Raw genomic sequence first — 18,295 nt, 5'->3', positions numbered from 1 at the left:
CACACCACTGCACGTACGAGAAAAGTCTATTCTGGAAAAACCGCCATGACTCAAAGTCACATTTACACCCTACAAGATATTTAATCGTAGACTATTAACATCAGAGTAACGTGCCAGGATAATATTTGTATTTCGTGCTACTTGGGTTTAGTGGTTGCTTGGCTTTGCCATGTGCAAAAAAACTATTTTCTTGGAAGGCATTCAAGTGGCTAAAAGTGCTATGGGGTGATAAATATATGAGAGGATGATGGATATATGTAATAGTTTGATAAAAAGAGATGCTGAGCATTTATCTTTGCGGGTTCGATGTGACCTCACACATCGTCAAAGCGACTACATCGACCTTGAACACCTCATTTATCAATAAGAGGTTGTGCTACATCTCATTTTTCCTCCTGAGTTTTAATTCTGCATGTTGGCCAGAGAATATGGACAACTGTATGGTTTGTAGTGATGGATTGGGAAAATGCGGGGCGATTGAGTTTCCAAACTCACCCCCAGCCTTGAAGCAAAGCTCAAGTGACAATTACGAGCAGAGATGAATTAATGATCGATTTAACGGTTGTGCCACTCAAACATTAATATGCAATGGACCTCCCCTTGTGATTAATTATGGCGGAGACAGAAGGTTGAGCTCATGACCTGCTCTGGTTTAGAATTCGTTTTGGTAATTATCATTAAACCAGAATAAAAAAAAAAAAGATTAGATGTTTAACACTCATATGAAGAGGAAATCTCTATCATCTCCATCCTCAATTGGGTCATGGGTGAGTTGGACCCGCTCCAAATTGACCCAACCTTGGAATTGAGCAACAGCCAATCACAGAAAGGGAACAACACATAGCATTTTCTTTATATTTTAGAACACAGTGGTCTCTTTAATAAAATGTTTTTGTTTTTTGGAGCTAAAATCGATTAATGCCATTACATTTTTAATGGAGTCTGTAAATCTGGTGTCAAAATAAATAGTTATGATCTTAAATTAATTAAACTTGCAAGTCCAATTATTACTGCTCGAGTTTGTGTTTGTGTGTCCACAATTGTGGGGGGGTGCAAAAAAAAAAACGGGAGCGTATACAACGTTTGCCAAGCTGGGGAACCAGCCTCAGGGTTTTTCGACAGATTATTCTGCTTTTCTTTTCATCTAAGCCTTTGGGGGTGATCTTCAACAGATTAACCGCTCCATCACTTATTAAACACTTTAGAGCAAAGGCAAGGGAGGGAGGAAAGAAGAAAGTAAAAGAGGGGTTTCATTAGTCTCTTTTGGGTTGCAGGGTGTGGTGAGGGGAAACAGGAGAGGAGCGAGACAAATAAATAATTTGGATTTAAGACTTGGTAGTCAACCACTTGTAATATAACAATGGAGAATTGCAACATTTGCCGTTCTTTATCTCGGTTTGTGGAAAGCCGATTGTGTTCTTTCCATTCCATTCCGATTGCCACATTGCAGTGTATAACAATCAATGAACTGCATTGTGTCTCACTTTTTTTGGATTCCATTCCAATGGGATCGGTACATGACTAAATTGCAAAGAACAAATTATTAGTGGTTGAGTCTCAGTTGGTTAGTGTTGACATTGCGCAATGATCTTTGTGAAGTGTTCGTGTCGTAGCCTCGTGCAGGCAGGGACCGACCGGGCCATCTGTACAGCGTGACCCATTTTGAAGAGAAGACGCGAGGGAAGCTTCCGAGGATGACACGCTACTGACCTGCTTGAATTATTTACTCTGGAGAGTCAAACCATGACTGACTGCATGCAGCCACCTGGAAGATTGCACGAGGGAGGGAAAGAAGGATGACTGGATTACGCAATAGTGGCGTATAGAAAACTGCTTCCGGTTGTCATCATCAAATTTGACCATTTTGATCCCAATTTTGTTTTTATATATTAAAATCGTTTGTAAGACAGTATATCTTGAAATAATTAAAGAAATCGCTATATATTCAAGCTCGTCTAAGAAGAGTCACAATTATGGTAATATTAAAAGCAGTCAGTCACAATGCATGACCCAGTTTGTGTGTCCATCAAAATGGGAGCGCCTCAATAAATGCTTTGCAAAGGAGCAATTATTTTATTCATCCGGGTCAGTAAAGAAATGCCTAACCCATATTTGCTAAGCTATTTTTTTTTCATAATAAACTATTTAAAAACTGAAGACAAAATTTGGACTAGAGGTTTGTGTCAGATAAAAACCAACTGAACATTTTTTTTTTTTGAATCAGCTCCCAGTATTGCCATGACAACTGGTCTGGAAATGCCTGTCTCGACAACTCCTATGATGTTTGGATTTTTGCGTGAAAATAACCGAAGACGCCAGGGGAGAAAAAAAAAAAAAGAGTGGCCTGCTGACCTGCTCACATCACACTGACTTCATCAAACATCCTGGAGTGAGCCAAGAAGATTCAATATACCCAAACACCTCCTCCGCAAATCGTGAAACTCAACACATCCCGGCGATTACACAACACATTACACAACACATAAACGCCCACTTGGCTCGCTTTTGAAAGTGAGAACAGGTACACGCACTCGATGGAGATTGCCAGCATTTGATTTGTCTACCGGGGGACATTTTCGAAAAGATGCTTGCGATATATATTCATCGTGGCACGATGATTACGCAACAGGCTGCTTCAAGTGATTGAAAGTGACCACTTGAGACAAAAGGCCTGTGAAGCAATTTAAATGAGTTTATTGTTAATTAGTTGAATGTCTCTCTGGTGCTGTGTTAGTGGATTGCAACAGAAATGGCGCTATAAACATTTCTTAATATCTGAAGAATCCATAAAATGTCACAAGTGGTGTTAACTTGCACCACAGCTGGATTTGGAGTATCCAATTGACATTGAATAACCACTTTTTTCTTTTTTTTTAACAGCGAACAACTTGATAACATCCCCAAAGACAACTTGAGAACAATTACTACATTTATTCTCCATGTGACAACAATTGAATCACTGCACAGGGGAAAAATATTTCATCATTTGTGGCTATAACTTGTCAAAATGGCATGTTAAAATAAAGTGTGTAATTATCTTTTGTTTCTAAAAGACCCAGGACAAAATTCCCCACATGCCATTAATAATTCATCGACTATAAACAACTAAGAAGATATGAGAATCGTATTATTATAGAAAAGCCCAAATCTCATTTGATCTCATTTAAGCATCAGAGTTGGACAAAAGTGTATCCCAGGATTCTGATAAAAGTAAACATGAAGCAGTACGACGCAGACGGCTCAGTCTGAGCAGGAAATGGATATTCAGCCCCCCTTGACTTTGGCGACAGGAAGTCATAAGGCAGGATCAAACAACAGGCACGACGGGCAAGTTAGAATTTTCATGAACTTGATCGTGATGCATTTAGAAGTGAAAAGCTGCAAATGAAAAAAATTCTCGCGATTTAGAATTATTAAAAGAAAAAAAAAGAAAAAGTCAACTGGAGCTCAATTCAGCTCTTCCTTTTTTTTTTTTTTTTTTTTTACTGAGCTTGTACTTTGTACCCTTCCAAAGTGGATGTTTGTCTCTTCTGACTCACCCATGAAGCCAGTAACATGACATGAGGAGATCTGAGCAGATGTCATCCAAGCCAAATGGAACAGCTGCAGCACCTCCAGCTACCAATACTAAGTGACAGTTGACTGTTTTATATTCACTGAAGGAAACGTTGTGTAGTGACAATAATTGAGAGAGAAAAAAAAAAAATGGGGACATATTTACACAACATGGGGACATTTTTTTTTTCCTTTATGATGAAGTCAGGGATGACTCAGCTTGACTTAAGTGACTCCTTACTTATCTCTTAGTTACACTACCCAAACTTTCATTCCTCTTCTTTTAACCTCTTTGGGTAAGTATAAAAATGGATGATTGAAAAGTCAAGGACAGCAAAAATCTATTGAGAAAGCAGAATAGGAAAAAAAAAATCGTCCAATGTCAAATGCCAGTACTGACAGTATTGTATGTGGTCACACACTGATCTATCTACTGAGGAAGGATTTCACAGACCCGAAGCTGAGATGAATCCATGAGCTGAGCCTCACAGCACGTTGGCACTCAAATGCATGAAATGAGCTTTACTACTTGCAAAGAAAGCCAAGTTAGTGATGGGAAGGAAGCGGGTGACTTTCCACCAATGTCACAGAAATGTTTGGGGTCACTCTTTTATTTTGTCTTCTCTTATCAGCTGAAATAATAGCTATGGGATTTTTTTTTTTTTTTTAAAGGGAAAACGTAATATTCGGTTTAAGTGTTATCTGAGCATAGAATTTGACAGCCGCCAATATGACTAAGCTGGCCCCCGCTTTAGTCTGTTTCCAATTACCTTTGGCACAAAGACTCGGCAAGACAAAAAAAAAAAAAGGTCGCCAATGAATATGAAAAAGGAGTCTGTCTCTCTGGAGAGCATTTCATTTCTCCAGCTCCGATGAGCTCTTTTGTTCTCAATCTAACCCTCCGCATAGTATTATTTGCCACCATCTGGGGCTCTCATTCCAATTGTCTTCCTCTTCTACATCCCCACGTAGCGCGTGTTCACAAAACAGACATCTGTAGTCAATCTCTCTTCGAGATTATGCAATGTTATAATGAGGACTGATTACGTGCCTTTAACATCTCTGGGATTCATCCGTTATTTTTTTTTAGAGATTGTGTCCTTCAATCTGAAATAGTTGGCAAAACAAATTAATGGCTGGGGAATGAGAAGGGAGGGAGCAAGAGCTGCTTTGGCCTTTAAATGGCTTTTTTTTTTTTTTTTTACATCTTCAACGCATTACACAGGGTCCGCAGATGCAGAGCGGCTTCTGAAATGCGATTTCAACATGACTTTAACTCTTGGCCGATGTACTGCACCAATAAAAGATGGCATTTGCTGACTCAAATGGGAAAAGAAAAAACAATAAGTTTTGTGTCCAACGACACAATTATTGATTTTTTTTCTTCTATTAAAATACTCCAAAATGAAGACGAGAACAAGTGAAGGATATACTGTACTATATAAATGGCCTATAAATCCCTCAAGACAAAAAGTGCTCATTTTAGGTTGGCAGGATGAAGAATGTCAAGTCAGGGGTTTGCACAATGCAGCTTTGTGGTAAAGGATTAAAAATCATACGCGAATATCAAACCTTACACCATTTGGCCCGTAGTGTAATTATATTTGGCCCGCGAAAACAAATTGTGCATTTACTAAAATTGCAAAAGGTCTTCACTTTTAAAAAAAAAATAGAGATGTTGCTAGTTTTTTTTTTTTAATTACCATTCATCTTTTTCTTCTGACGGAAACTATGACTACGTTGCGGCCTGCGACAAAACCATGAAAAAGGAGGCACATGCATGTAAATAGACAGCAAGTCTGCATTTGACATCATTTACAACACAGCTTTGTCCGAATGAAGCGAGGCTGACCGTCCATTATCCGAGCCGTTAGTGTTGTTGACAGCTGTTTGTGTGCTCGTGTGTGTGTGTGTGTGTGTGTGTGTGTGTGTGTGCTTGTAGCTACCGTCTGCGTTGGATGCAGACATGACAGATCACAGCTTGAAATGACACCATGAGATACTTCCAAATATGCAAATGCACTGCCTTAAATCTACAATTACAAAATTGCAAGCCTTAAACGAGAACTACTGATCAGGTGTTATGGTCTGAGAAATCGTCTCCTCATCTCGCACTTGTCGACAAAGTTCACAAGACAATGTGCAATTAGCCGAAACGCCGACCCTTTCTCCAATAAACCCTTCACAAAGCATATAAATGTCAATCCTTGCATTTAATGCTTAACGGCGAGGGGAAGACGACGGCACTTAAGTGGGAATGAGAGTGCAGACAGATGCTCACCACCAACTTTACAACCCCTTTGCACCCGTAACGTCAGCTAATGTGCGCACCCCTATCCCGCTTCTGCACTTCCAAGAGGGGGGCCTTTAAGAAGCAAAACTACTTCATCACTTCTTTCTCTTTTCCTCGCCTTATCTGGCTCTCATTATCTCCGGGAAACTGGTCCGGTTACGGCTTAGTGGGGCCCGTTAACTGAAGAGATGCTGAGAGGTGCTCGCAACCTAAATACAAGGCAATAAAAACAACCTCCAGGGATGTCTCGGGGGTTAGAAATGGAACGTGGTTCAAACTTGTATTTCGTTTGTTTCTCGTCGGGACAATTTTGGGCCACTGGCAGCTTTTAAAGGGGACCAGCCTGACCCACTGATAAAACAAGAGAGACTACTCGCGAACAAAAAAAAAAAAAAAAAAAGACACTCTTAAATTTGATTCCAGCTTTGTTAACATGGCGGCGGTCTGCACTCTGTTAAGTGCCATTCAAGTTTCCATATGTGTGACGTTTGTATTCACAAGAAAGGTCACGGTGGATATGGAGAACCGACATTCAAGGGGGAGATGAGTGGCAAAATGCCAAAGTCATCACAGAACGGAGACAGTTCTTTTCTTTGACTGGCAACCTGGAGAGAGGCTTTCACCAAAAATCTGGCGTTTTGATGGACGGGAGGGGAGGTGTTTCATGAAAGGATTAAGACAAAGACCCCAGAGGTCAAAGGTTATCTGTTCATGGGACGTCACAGTCATCCATTTAACCATTTTTAAAAAAACAAAATGCTGCCTGAAGGTATCCCGCAAGAGATCGTGTTCAAAGTGAAGCCAGCAAGCAAAAAAATAAATAAAAAAAGAGAACTTCCAGCCCAATATGCCCATTTACGGTCAGCCACTAATCTTCAAGCTTGGGAAGGCCTCGAGAGAGGAAAGCAAAACATTGAAGGCCCCTTTTAAACTTGACTTCACCAAGAAAGCAAACAGTCAAAAGTATCTCCACTCGGGACAAATGTCTGTCATGATATCAATGTTATTTAATCAGATTGACAACATTTCACAATTTTAATCCACACACTTTTCTACGACCATCTAAGCCCATCTTCCGCAAATAAATCATGTTTCTCTAAAACCTTCCCACTCGTATAATCAAGCCCACACTGTTCCCACCCTCTCAAGGGTCTGGGACATGGCACTCACTCTCTCCCATCTTCATTTTAAGCATGTGGTGTATTTATTTACTGCCCCCCCCCCCTTCTGTTGTTGGCTAGAAGTGGATGTTCCCAGAAACATTTGTCTCAGAGTCTGGTGGTCATAACAAATGAGGTGGGACTAAATGATATGATTTAAAAAAAATAAAATAAAATAAAATAAAATGCATCTAACTTTTTTTTATAAATATAAAAAGGGATTAGAAACAATGTGCCAACCACAAAGCACTAAAGCTTAAATTTGATAAGCAGCAAATGTAACATGTGGTGCTACTGGAGTGTTAACTGCTCAACGATTCTCTTTTTTTTTTGTCTTCAAGCTGTTCTCTTGCTGTGGTTGGCTGTTCTTTTGGAAAAGAAAATACCACACAAGGCTTACAGAATCAATCTGTTGATATTCACCAAAGTGAAATTGCTGATGTTATGCACGACCGCGCTTCAAAAATTTTCAGTGGATTTTTATTTCCTCTAAAAATTCAACCAACTTTTTTAGCTTTAGAGGAAGTCACACCGGAATTTGAATAAATCCTCATGATGGATGTAAAGTCCTTCTCGAATAAACTTAAGGTCATGTTTGTAAACAAGGTGTACTAGGGATTCGTAGATGAGCCCAAGTTATGCGCGAGCGGTACAAAGAAAACAGGAAATGCTGAGAAGTTTGTTGACATTTCCCAAACTGAAATATGTCTAATGAGAAGCAGCAACTATTTTGGAGTTGACTCTTTCCTTTTTATAAAAAAAAAAAAAAAAAAAAAAAAAAAAAAAAGAGTTCTGTGTGGGTTGATTTCATGTTTGCCCCACTTTCAGTCTCAAATGTTTCTCAGCTGTCAAACCGATAAGTTCTGAAGCAACAAACAAACAAACGTTGAGCTAGTTTAACTGAATTATCATCTTCTACATTCTGGCATTAAATGTGTTATTTAGTTCCCGGATAACCGGCTTAATCTTTTAATTCAGTTAATGGACAATCGATAAGAGGTGCTTAACTCTTCTAGCAATTCTGTAGGTGGCTCGGAAAAACCTCATCATCCATGAAAGAAACATTAAGATTCCATCGTATGGTTTACAAACCCCCAGAAGGGATTTTTATGGTATATGTCTCACAAGAAGGCGGGGAAAACCCCATTTGACTAAACTAGATTTTAGACTCCAACTGGGGCAATTAGAGGCCAACCGCGACAAAACCACACCGTTGTGCTAAGAGACTAGACAGCTAGTTGGGAAATCTCCCCGAGAGGACACACAGGCATCTGTAATTGAGCGATGGCTCCTCTCTCTCTTACCTGAACTTGCCCTTTGCCCATGATCTTGTCCACTATCTCGTTGTCTTCCTTGTTGAGCATGCTTTTATCGTAACACTTCTCATAGCACAGGATTCGTAAGAACTGGGATCCCTCCAACTCGATCTCAAACTCCTGGTGAGGAACACGAGGACGTTTTAGAAAATATGGACGGAGAGAGAACTGAGAACCTGATGTTTTCACTGACTTCATTCCATTGAGGTTCAGCGGTGTCTCGGAAGACTCTGGTCTTAGCTTTGCTCACAAAGTATCCAAAAGAGTCCACTTCGAGGGTGCAGTACAGATCTAGGACGAAAAACAAATAGGTCAATCATTATTATTATTGTTAATCAAAATATTTTGTAGGCTTGAAATGCAAAATTGATTCAATGACGTTCATAATGACCTCAATATATTGCTTTTATTTTTACACCCACTATATTCTCATGAGATCATAGTCAGTAATTAGATTAACAATATGATAATGTACAATATTAAAACTACTGAGCTATTAAAAGTGACACGTGGTGTTGCTTTTAAGTATATTATTTGAATGACTTTTAAATATGCACTTATTAGTCTCATCAGAAGAAAAAACAAAAATAATATGTCCGCTTTGTTGCATCAAGTAGTCCTTGAAGTGTCACTGTATTGTATTTTGGAAGACATCAATTTCCGCTCGGTGTACACACTCATTTAATGACAGTCATTCTCCTGGGATGCAGCCCCTCTTGTCCTTTCCACGAAGCAATTATATTGGTTAATGTTTTTTTTTTTTTTTTAACGCTGTTGTGGCATTTCTTGCAGGGTGAGGTGCTGCCCGTGTGTAAAGCGTCTATACGTCTCATAGCCTCAACTTGCTCCCTCGGGTTAGACTCCACCTGACATGATGATGGATGGATAGACGTATGGCTCGACCTTTTGCCACGATAGCTGGCGAGATTGAGCGAAGGATGTACGGCCGGACGGAAGGTGTGTGTGTGTTGAAACCTCACATAAACCTCCCGCAAGCCTACCAAGAACGATTGAAGCCATTATTTATTGCCGGGAGAAAATCTGACATAAAGCGACTTCATAAAAAGCATTTTAAAAATAGATTTACTTCTTTCACATCTTTAGCACACTTATTTCAAAACACTCAATGTAATATTTGAACACAAACCGCAATATTTTATGAATTGTTATATGTGCCTTGAAGAGGCGGGGCTTGTAAACGTGGTCAAATACTTTCAAAATGTTACAACTAAATGAACCCCATCTGGTCTCATTCTTCTTGCTTGTTTTCTCAGCATTCTAAAAAGCGGGCATAATTACTTTAGGAAGATCAGTCGTGATGATATGCAGGAAGTTCACTGAAAGGGGGAATTCAGCACGGCCACGTGGGAGATATTTAATAAACTGATTTGTTGTCGTACACTTTTAGAACCAGATGTTTGACTGACACCTAAAATCCCCAGCACACATTCAATTTGTAAGACACATTCCAGAAAATTAGGTTGGAAACAGAAGGTCTTTTGTGTGCACAGCTCCAATGTGTCAATGGACATTTCTCACTATTTGAAAATGTGTTTTTAGGCCTCAGACATCAAACTGAAACAAGGCCAGAGTCATATTTTTTTGGTGTCTACCTCAAAGTAAGACAAACTAAACGTGGCCTGGAATTTCGATTTCCCTGGCAGGTCAACACGAGGCTGACTCTGAGGGGGGGGGGGGGGGGGGGGGGGGGGGGGGGGGGGAGGAATTGCTCTGCATGGGGTCTCTGAACCCTTCAAACAGGGGTTAATGGATCCCATCCTTTTTCATCTCTCTTGACTGAAGGCTGTTGCGAGTTCTAATACGGGATTGCTAATCTTAGCCTTGGGTTGTGTTGAAAGCCGGGTCAAACTAAGGCTCCACCGAATCACTTGACAGCCCGGGAAACAAATAAGCAGCTTTTCTTAACAGTCATAATTGAATTGGAAACTATTAATAGCACAAAATGGCAATCCATGCTAGCATGGCTTTAGCCTGTAACAAGGTATGTCAATTCTAAAATATGATAAGACTAAACAAAGGCCTTGATTGCTCCCAGCGTCAACACATGATGTAAAGACTAATCAATAATTAATTCATTCTATTAATTTTTTTTAATTTGGGTTCATGAACGGGGCCGCTAATGTAGCACGGCCATGTGCACTTTTTAATTAAGTTTTTTTAATTGTAATTAACGTTTTTTTAAATTGAATTTTGCATCCTCTTGCACTCATACAGACAGAAAAAAAACAACTTTCACAGGTCGTGTTTTTAAATAACAGATCATTATTTGGGAGATTTGACTTCTCGCTCCTGCCTGCGTGACCTAGTTTGCCAACTACACCCCAGGCTGAATAAAAAGCCCACGGGACAGCGACATGTACAGTATGCATATTTTCATTTATATTTGTGCGACTTGACAATCAGAAGAACATCTAACGGGATTATCACATCTTCTCAACGATCCAAAAATTGTGGCTGCCATTAATGCTGACTAGAATAATAGCTTGCACGTTGCCACAAACCACATTCACGTGTTACAATATCTTTAATAGCGGAGCAAGTGTGGCTTTCGAACAAAAGGAATGTCTCGAGTTGAACCAAAGGAGACGTCAACAAAAACCGCAGCAGCCAGCTAAATTCCTGAACAACATTGCTGCTGACAACGCACATGGATCTGGATCCCCGTTAATTGTTATTTTAACGTGTTATCGAAGGACGCAAAGAACATTAATATGGTCAACGGCAAATATTTCCTCATTGGTAAGCACCTCAGCTCTTTGCTCCCGACCGAGGTTCAAACGGGCTTTCCGAAGAGATCATGCTTCAATCCATTACCCGGAACGCAGGAAGCTTTACTACATTAGCAGTTGTCACGGTAACCGTGGAAATGATCTTTCTTTGCCTAGTTATGCATTTGGTATTTAAACTTGTGTGATTGACAGGCTGGGTACAATGTGCACGGAAATACCAGCTGTCCATTCCTGGCACATCTGAAATAGCCACTTGGAAACACCCCACTGGCAAAATGCTCCACACACTCATTCACAGAGTTTGCGCAATAACAGGATGCAAAATAAGACAGAAAGTATAGCTTATAATTTAAAAGATAAAAACTATGTAATTATGATTTTTGGTTCTTAAAGCTTTTCGTTACGCTGTCTGAGAAAAACAAAACGCTCACAACTCTCCCCTCTTTGTGTTTGTGTTCTTCCTCGACGTGGCCTGATGAGAAGAGCACGTGCGCTCCACAGTGATTGACTGGCTCATGTGTGAAAGGATTCCATGCAGCTGGAATGTGTGCACAAGTGTGGTGAAGAAGAAAAGTTGTTTTGCTGGCAGACTTACTGGCTGACTCCTTGAATCCTTTGGCAGAGTGAACAATCACATGAAGAAAGCCGTACAGGCCTGGAGTTTCTTCATCTGGGGATAAAAGCGGCACATTGACTTTTTACTCACCTAGAATATGCAAACTCTGCAAAGAAAGGCCGAAGCAAATTCAAAGTCTCTGACAGTAATTTTTAAACAGATTTTTTTTTCAGTCGCAGGACAAATGTTTTAGGAGATTTCATGCCTATCTGTATTACTTCATTTTGCATATATTCTATATCGAGACATAAATCTGAAAACACTTGTGGCATACAGGAATGTCAGAGAAGGTAGCCCAGATGGCTCTAATGTCACTAGTGGCTCCTGAACATTGTGGGAATGTGCAGCGAAAACAAACATGTCAGCCACCGCTGACACACTGCACCGCATTGTGATCGCCAGCCGCTGGATGAGAAACATATTGCAACTCGATTCTGTCACATGACATTTCTGCGGCGGCCTAGGGAGCGGTGAAAAAGCAAGAATCTGGTCTTACCGTCTTTATTACTGGTGACGGGAATGTTGTGGACGGTTCGGAGTTTGAAACAGGAGCTAGTCAGGACCTGCAACTCTACTGAACTTAATACACACGCCTGAAGGTCTGAAAACAAGAATGGACATTGTTGGAGTTGCACTTTTTTTTTTTAGTCAAGGGCAATTTGAATTTATATCACCTTTCTTCTGGAGCTTCTGAATGCTTTCCCGCCATTCTGACCTCTCATAGTCTGAGGAGAGCAGGAACAGGTAGCTCTGCGTGAAAAGAACCATAAGCATCAAAACACAACTTGTGGTATGTCTCTATCTAGTGGTTACACTGGAGTACTGCAGCAATCCAATGTGAGTGGCAGAAAAATTAAAAAATTAAAAAGTATTACCTTGCCATGCTTGTTGTGGAGGCGGAACGGGATTGTGGGGGAGTGAAGCAGCAGCCAAGATTCCTGTTCGTTCATCTTCTTCCTTAGACGCTCCACGCGGTTCTGACCCTTTGGTGCTTTCTAAAACAACCCACCCCCAAAAAAAGAATACATTTTTAGACTTGATCAAAATAAACAATTATGTAATAAAGAAAAATAAATGCAACCACCAAATAAAAACAAATAATCTTTTCCCCATACAAAAGAAGAAGAAGATTGCCTGGGAATGCTTAGGAACTGCTCAGATTCCAAAAAGAAAAACATCACCGTTCTTATCAGCCTGAAGTGGCCTTTTCCTATTTTACAGGAACGCCTTTGAATGTCTAAAATATAACCGCTAATTATGTTATTTAGAAACATGAATACATGCATCCTTCCCAGGAAAATGTGAGTCAACCAGTGTACTATTAGATGTGTCACTCTTCTGGCTTGCTGGAAATAGCAGACGTGGTTGCTCCGCGTGCCCTGAGTGGGAGACTTTTAGCACCATGCAAGCGAGATAACGGGAACTCTCTCTGCTCCCCTTCAGGGGAACTTTATCGTAGGCTTGAAATCTGTTTTTCCAACTGCTACAGTCCCAATGCTTGTCCGTATGACCCGGCACGAACCAGAAGTTTAATCATTTAATAGTTTCAACTGAAGATTATTTTTCATTTATTATTTAAATTTTAATTTTAATTTTAATTGCTATTGCTATTGTTATTTTTACAGATTGAGCAAAGCTTTACCTTCTCTTTTTGTATCTCATTCTTCAAGAGTGAGATCTTCATCTTCATTTCTTCAATCTCATCCTCCGGGAGAACTTGGATACTATGGCAAGAGTCAGACTCATCCAGAGTCTGGAAAGTCAAGTCTGCAAGAGGGATGTACCACTTGCACTCATATTGCTGGTGACGACTGCAGAGGGACAAAAACAGACATGTAACATGTAAAAAAAAAAAAATGCAACCCTGCTCCAAGCAAATCTAGTATTTAATATTTATAAATAAATAAATAAATAAAAAAAGGAATGCTCACCCAACAGAGGTCTTCTTCATTTTGGCACAAAGCAGCAGGTCAGTGAAGAGAAAGACATGTCGTAGCTTCCTGGAGCTTTCTGACATCTCCACAAGGAAGCCATCCTTCACCAGCTGACGAGCCTGAACAAAACATGACATTCAACGTGAGCTTATGAACAATAATATCCAACTTAAAAGCTCATTGAGGGGAAAAAAAACTCACCTCTCCTTTGGGTGTGGTGACAGCGGTCCTGCGGGGGTCAAGCTCCTCGTTGATGGAGGAGAGGAAATTCTGAGATATCCGCAAAGCGTCCTGCAGGAGAGGGAAATCTGGATGGTCCTTTGGGGTGTGTTTCAGCAAGTCCTGCAGTGCATACGCAAAAAAGGTTAGAAAAAAAGAGTCACCTTGGGCTCTTTTCACATTTTCTATCTCCTTCAGAACACAAACGCGGCAGTTCTAAATTGTGAAGTCATCTCAGTAAGTGTAATTTCCGTGCTGCTGTTAAAGCAGATTTTCATCAGTACATAAGGGGTGACAGAAGATGCCGACGGAATGCTGATAGGCCGTCTGGTTTTAAATTGCTGCCGGCGTGTCTCCCTAGTTTGCTTGAATGACAAAACTATGACTTCGGAAGAAACAAACACACACAATAAACACAAATAAACCTTTGAGATGTGAGTGTTGTATATTGAAATGATAGCCACGCCCACATGTTTTGTGTAGTTATAAAGAAAAAAGAAAACAAATCAATGTACTGTACTTTCCGCACTATAAGGCCCACCTAAAAACCTTCAATTTTCTCAAAAGCCGACAGTGCGCCTTATAATCAGGTGCGCCTTATGTATGGACCAATATTGAGCCACTACAGCAGGCGTGTCCGCGGGCCAAATGTATATATCTTATATATGGACAAAGTTTTAAAATGGGCCATTCATTGAAGGTGCGCCTTATAATCCAGTGCGCCTTATATATGGACAAAGTTTTAAAATGAGCCATTCATTGAAGGTGCGCCTTATAATCCGGTGCGCCTTATAGTGCGGAAAATACGGTACATATATTTTGGCATAGAATTGTAATAAATTGGATTTGGTAATAGTTCTTTTTCTCATACAGGGGAAATTTGACCAATTTTACATGTTTCGGCTACTTCCTGTATTTTGTGGTGCTTTTGAGGAAGGCTACAGGAAGTAGTAGGTTAAATCTTCCTTGTCTGACAAAAAGAACTGTTTAAGATAGTTAATAGTAAATGAGTATGGTGTACTCACATGAAGAACTAAGGTGCTCCTTGTCACACGGTCAATGGGTTTATAAAGAAGAGCTGTATGGAGAGAAGAAATCAAAGGTCACATTCATCTTATCAACAAGTGATGTCACGCTCAAGTGTCCCTTTCACACTTGACCCGGTAACTTTGAAAGAAAGCAATCAAAAAGATTTATGATGAGATCAACACATCCAATGGAGTGGAGAAAAAAAAAGGGAAAATGCAGTGCACATCTACACAACACTCACATAGGTACACACAAAACGCACACTTGGCTGGCTGACGCAGGATCCGTTTTGCTGTTAAGGTAGCGTGAAGAGCAGCCGCTCAAGGTGAGAAACTCCCGCAGAAAAAAACACAAAGCGCAAAGAAGTTGACTCACCAGCCACTATATTAGGTAAGCCTGTACCATCGCGGGAAATTCTACACAACGAAAATTGTCTCAACAGCTCATCAGTACGACATTAACGTTCTTCACAGAGGATAAAGAATACATGACTCAGTCCTGTTACATTGTCTGTCTACAACTGCATCACCATTTGTGTTCATTATGTTCAGTTCCTCTTGAACATTATTACGACCAATAAACATCTCAGCGCTAGAGATAATCTGCCTCGCCACTTCTTTCGGTCTCCTTTCTTCTCCTCTGACATATGAGAGCGTTGAAAACCTACCGGGACCATGATCAAATCTTCTGCCATATTAATATGTACATGTTAATGCACGCTCAGACATATATGCAAACACATTCAAGCTCCAGTAAGAAGCCCAAAGGATTTTTTTTCTTTTCAAATTCCGAGCTGATGATCTTTGAAGAACCACGTGCAGTCTCCTTCAAAGGTTCGTAGAGCGAGTGAGCTGGCGAGTGAGTGAGCATTTGTAGTCATCACAAGTACAAGGATGCTTCATGGTATTTGACTACCCCACACCACCCCCAAAACAGTGGTACCAAAGCACTACCTTTGTCTAAATCAAGCTTCTTAACTCCCTTCAACACACTGTAGTTCATTTCTAAGATGCCACGAGATGGCGGCAAAGCATCACTTTTGTCGAAATGAAGTTCTTCCATTGATTTTAACGTAGTTCCTTGACACCGATGAGCCCACAAAATGACACCAACAGAACACGAATGTAGATATTTTCAATTAGCACAAAAACAATCTGCATGGCTCTAGAAAGCATCACATTGCAGATACGGTAATCAATATCTGTAAGCTCGGAAGCAGACATTAAATGAAGTCAATCTCTCAACATGCACGCAAAATGACAAAACACTCCCTCGTCAAAAATATTCAGTCTTTACCGTACGTGCAGTTACAACACAGTCTGAGAACCAGAAACACCTCCATCGTCTCCTCTGCTCAATACATCCTCTTGCATACTGCCGACTTTTCCAGACACCGAGTGCGAGTGTGTGTGTGTGTGTGTGTGTGTGTGTGCGCTCCCCCAAGCCTCCACTGCATACACAATTAGGAAGCAGCATGACTGAAGTCTTAAAGCGGCAAATTGGACCAAATGGTTTCACACGACACTTACCTTCCATTGTGACTGTTGAAGTACAATCTTTTGAGTCTTTAGGACCTTTTACTTTCAGATTCTAGAAGAAGAAAAAAAGCGTCAGAATGATTTTGACCTTTCTCGGTAGGATGACTGACGCTAACATTTAAAAAAAAAAAAAATCTGTATAACAACATACCTCAGATATTTTCTGGAACTGACTGTTGGCCTGGCTACATTTCTCTGCCGTCTCCAGTGCCACCTTATAATTGTCCACAAAGGCTTTGTACACTCCTAGTTGGCTGGCCTGCAGAAAATCAAACAGTTTAAGGGACCGGGACATTTGGTTCCTATTGTTCAATGAAAACAAAAAATAATACTGTATGACATCATACAGTTACTTCATGGTGTCAATTCTGAGGCAGCTGATTTTCTTTCCTCTTGGATGCACTTCATCACATTGCAATAAGAAAAGTTGTCTTTTTTTTTTTGGAACAAGTGGGCCTGTTCATTAATGTTGCCCCTTTGTGCTCCGAGGGCACGCTACTGACGAGCAGAAGTGAGGAATAGGCCAATTAATGACTCGGCCATCTGTACTGTGGCTAAATGCTACACGTCGCTACATGATACTGTGCGTCCATGCACACAGCACAGATGGGAATTGACGACCACACTAATGGATGTCACTTGGTGGCCCGGATGTAGAAGTTCATAGTGTGAATTGATATGCCAAAACACTCATTTCTGAGGATAATTATACAAATGAAATAATTAGTATTACTGGGAATCAGCATCTGAGTTTCACAGTTAGCATAATTTGTTCAACTAAACTTTGAGTATAATTGCTGACATAAAAATAACTGAGTTGGTATGATAACATTTCCTTCTGCATTTTAAGACCACAATTGCCCAAATGCCAAATTAAAGGTGAAAGTAAAAATGAATATAAAAAAATATAATTGAAAACGTCCATTTAAAAAAAGGGAAATAGAAAAGTAAATATATAATACATACATAAAAATTCATAAAACAAAATAGAAAAATAAAGGTGGAAATAAATGCATAATTTATTTTTTGTTTTGAGACTAGTTTTGGTCCTCCAATAATCATCATTATCAACCATTAGCATCACTGTCAACACATACATACAAATGATAAATAAAAATAACTAATGATTCTTATTTCCTGCATCGAACATCAAGATGCCCGTGCCTACACACAAACATAACGACTATTTAAATTACAGTCAGGATTGATTCACACCAAACCACTCGGCCCTTATTTACATGAACGCAAACAAACTCCCTTGGGTCACTCACCAGTTTCTGGAACAGATGGCCTACAGTGACCTTCTCATCCCACTGTCGGATGTTGGGCAAGAGCGCGTCGTAGAACTCCTTGTGGATTTCAAAGATGTCCTGGATTTTGTAGAAGATGGTCTCCACCTGCTGGATGGTAAGGACGGGCTGCGAGGTGGTGGCTGTGGCTTTCAGGGGACGCATTGGCTGCATATGGACAACACAGAGATCAGTCTTTACTGGTGTCATGTAACAATGAGGTCATGTGACTCTGCATTGGGACACTCTCAACCCAATATAACAGTCTGCCTTCCTCATGCTCAACAAAATGATCCAGAACTGTTTTCAATATGTGTTTTACCAATAGCAAGGCCTCCAGTTGGTTAATGTAGATCTCCTCACTGGCCAAGAAACCAGACAGCACCAGTTTCTTCATCTCTAGTCCTTTCTCAATGTCTCCCTGTAGTGCGGGGGGAAAAAAAATGTAATATTACATTAATCTGACATGAAATGTAATGATGCTTTTTAAACATATTTGCACCCAGGACTTATTTCTAATGCTCAACTAAAAGCATTCATATTTCAAGATAGGTCGAATGACTTTCAGGAGGTTGGTCAGGGTTCATGGTCATATC

At 40.2% G+C, this 18,295-nt stretch overlaps 1 protein-coding gene across 5 annotated transcripts in view; it reads right to left on the bottom strand.

Annotated features, from left to right (window-relative positions):
• abr (ABR activator of RhoGEF and GTPase) overlaps positions 1-18,295 on the bottom strand; it is a 45,786-nt gene that overhangs the window by 9,081 nt on the left and 18,410 nt on the right. For all 5 annotated transcript variants that reach the window (XM_037270504.1, XM_037270503.1, XM_037270505.1 and 2 more), the window contains 14 exons: positions 18,022-18,120; positions 17,682-17,867; positions 16,562-16,669; positions 16,402-16,462; positions 14,869-14,921; positions 13,826-13,966; positions 13,622-13,743; positions 13,333-13,501; positions 12,566-12,685; positions 12,365-12,440; positions 12,187-12,291; positions 11,670-11,744; positions 8,518-8,615; positions 8,313-8,444 (listed from right to left, as the gene is read on the bottom strand). In XM_037270504.1, the coding sequence (XP_037126399.1) occupies positions 8,313-8,444; positions 8,518-8,615; positions 11,670-11,744; positions 12,187-12,291; positions 12,365-12,440; positions 12,566-12,685; positions 13,333-13,501; positions 13,622-13,743; positions 13,826-13,966; positions 14,869-14,921; positions 16,402-16,462; positions 16,562-16,669; positions 17,682-17,867; positions 18,022-18,120 (1,545 nt within the window). The remainder of the gene's footprint in view (positions 1-8,312; positions 8,445-8,517; positions 8,616-11,669; positions 11,745-12,186; positions 12,292-12,364; positions 12,441-12,565; positions 12,686-13,332; positions 13,502-13,621; positions 13,744-13,825; positions 13,967-14,868; positions 14,922-16,401; positions 16,463-16,561; positions 16,670-17,681; positions 17,868-18,021; positions 18,121-18,295) is intronic.

The sequence above is a fragment of the Syngnathus acus genome, chromosome 14, assembly GCF_901709675.1.
Source record: "Syngnathus acus chromosome 14, fSynAcu1.2, whole genome shotgun sequence".
Lineage (NCBI taxonomy): Eukaryota > Metazoa > Chordata > Actinopteri > Syngnathiformes > Syngnathidae > Syngnathus > Syngnathus acus.
This window is presented reverse-complemented; position numbering and strand designations above follow the sequence as displayed.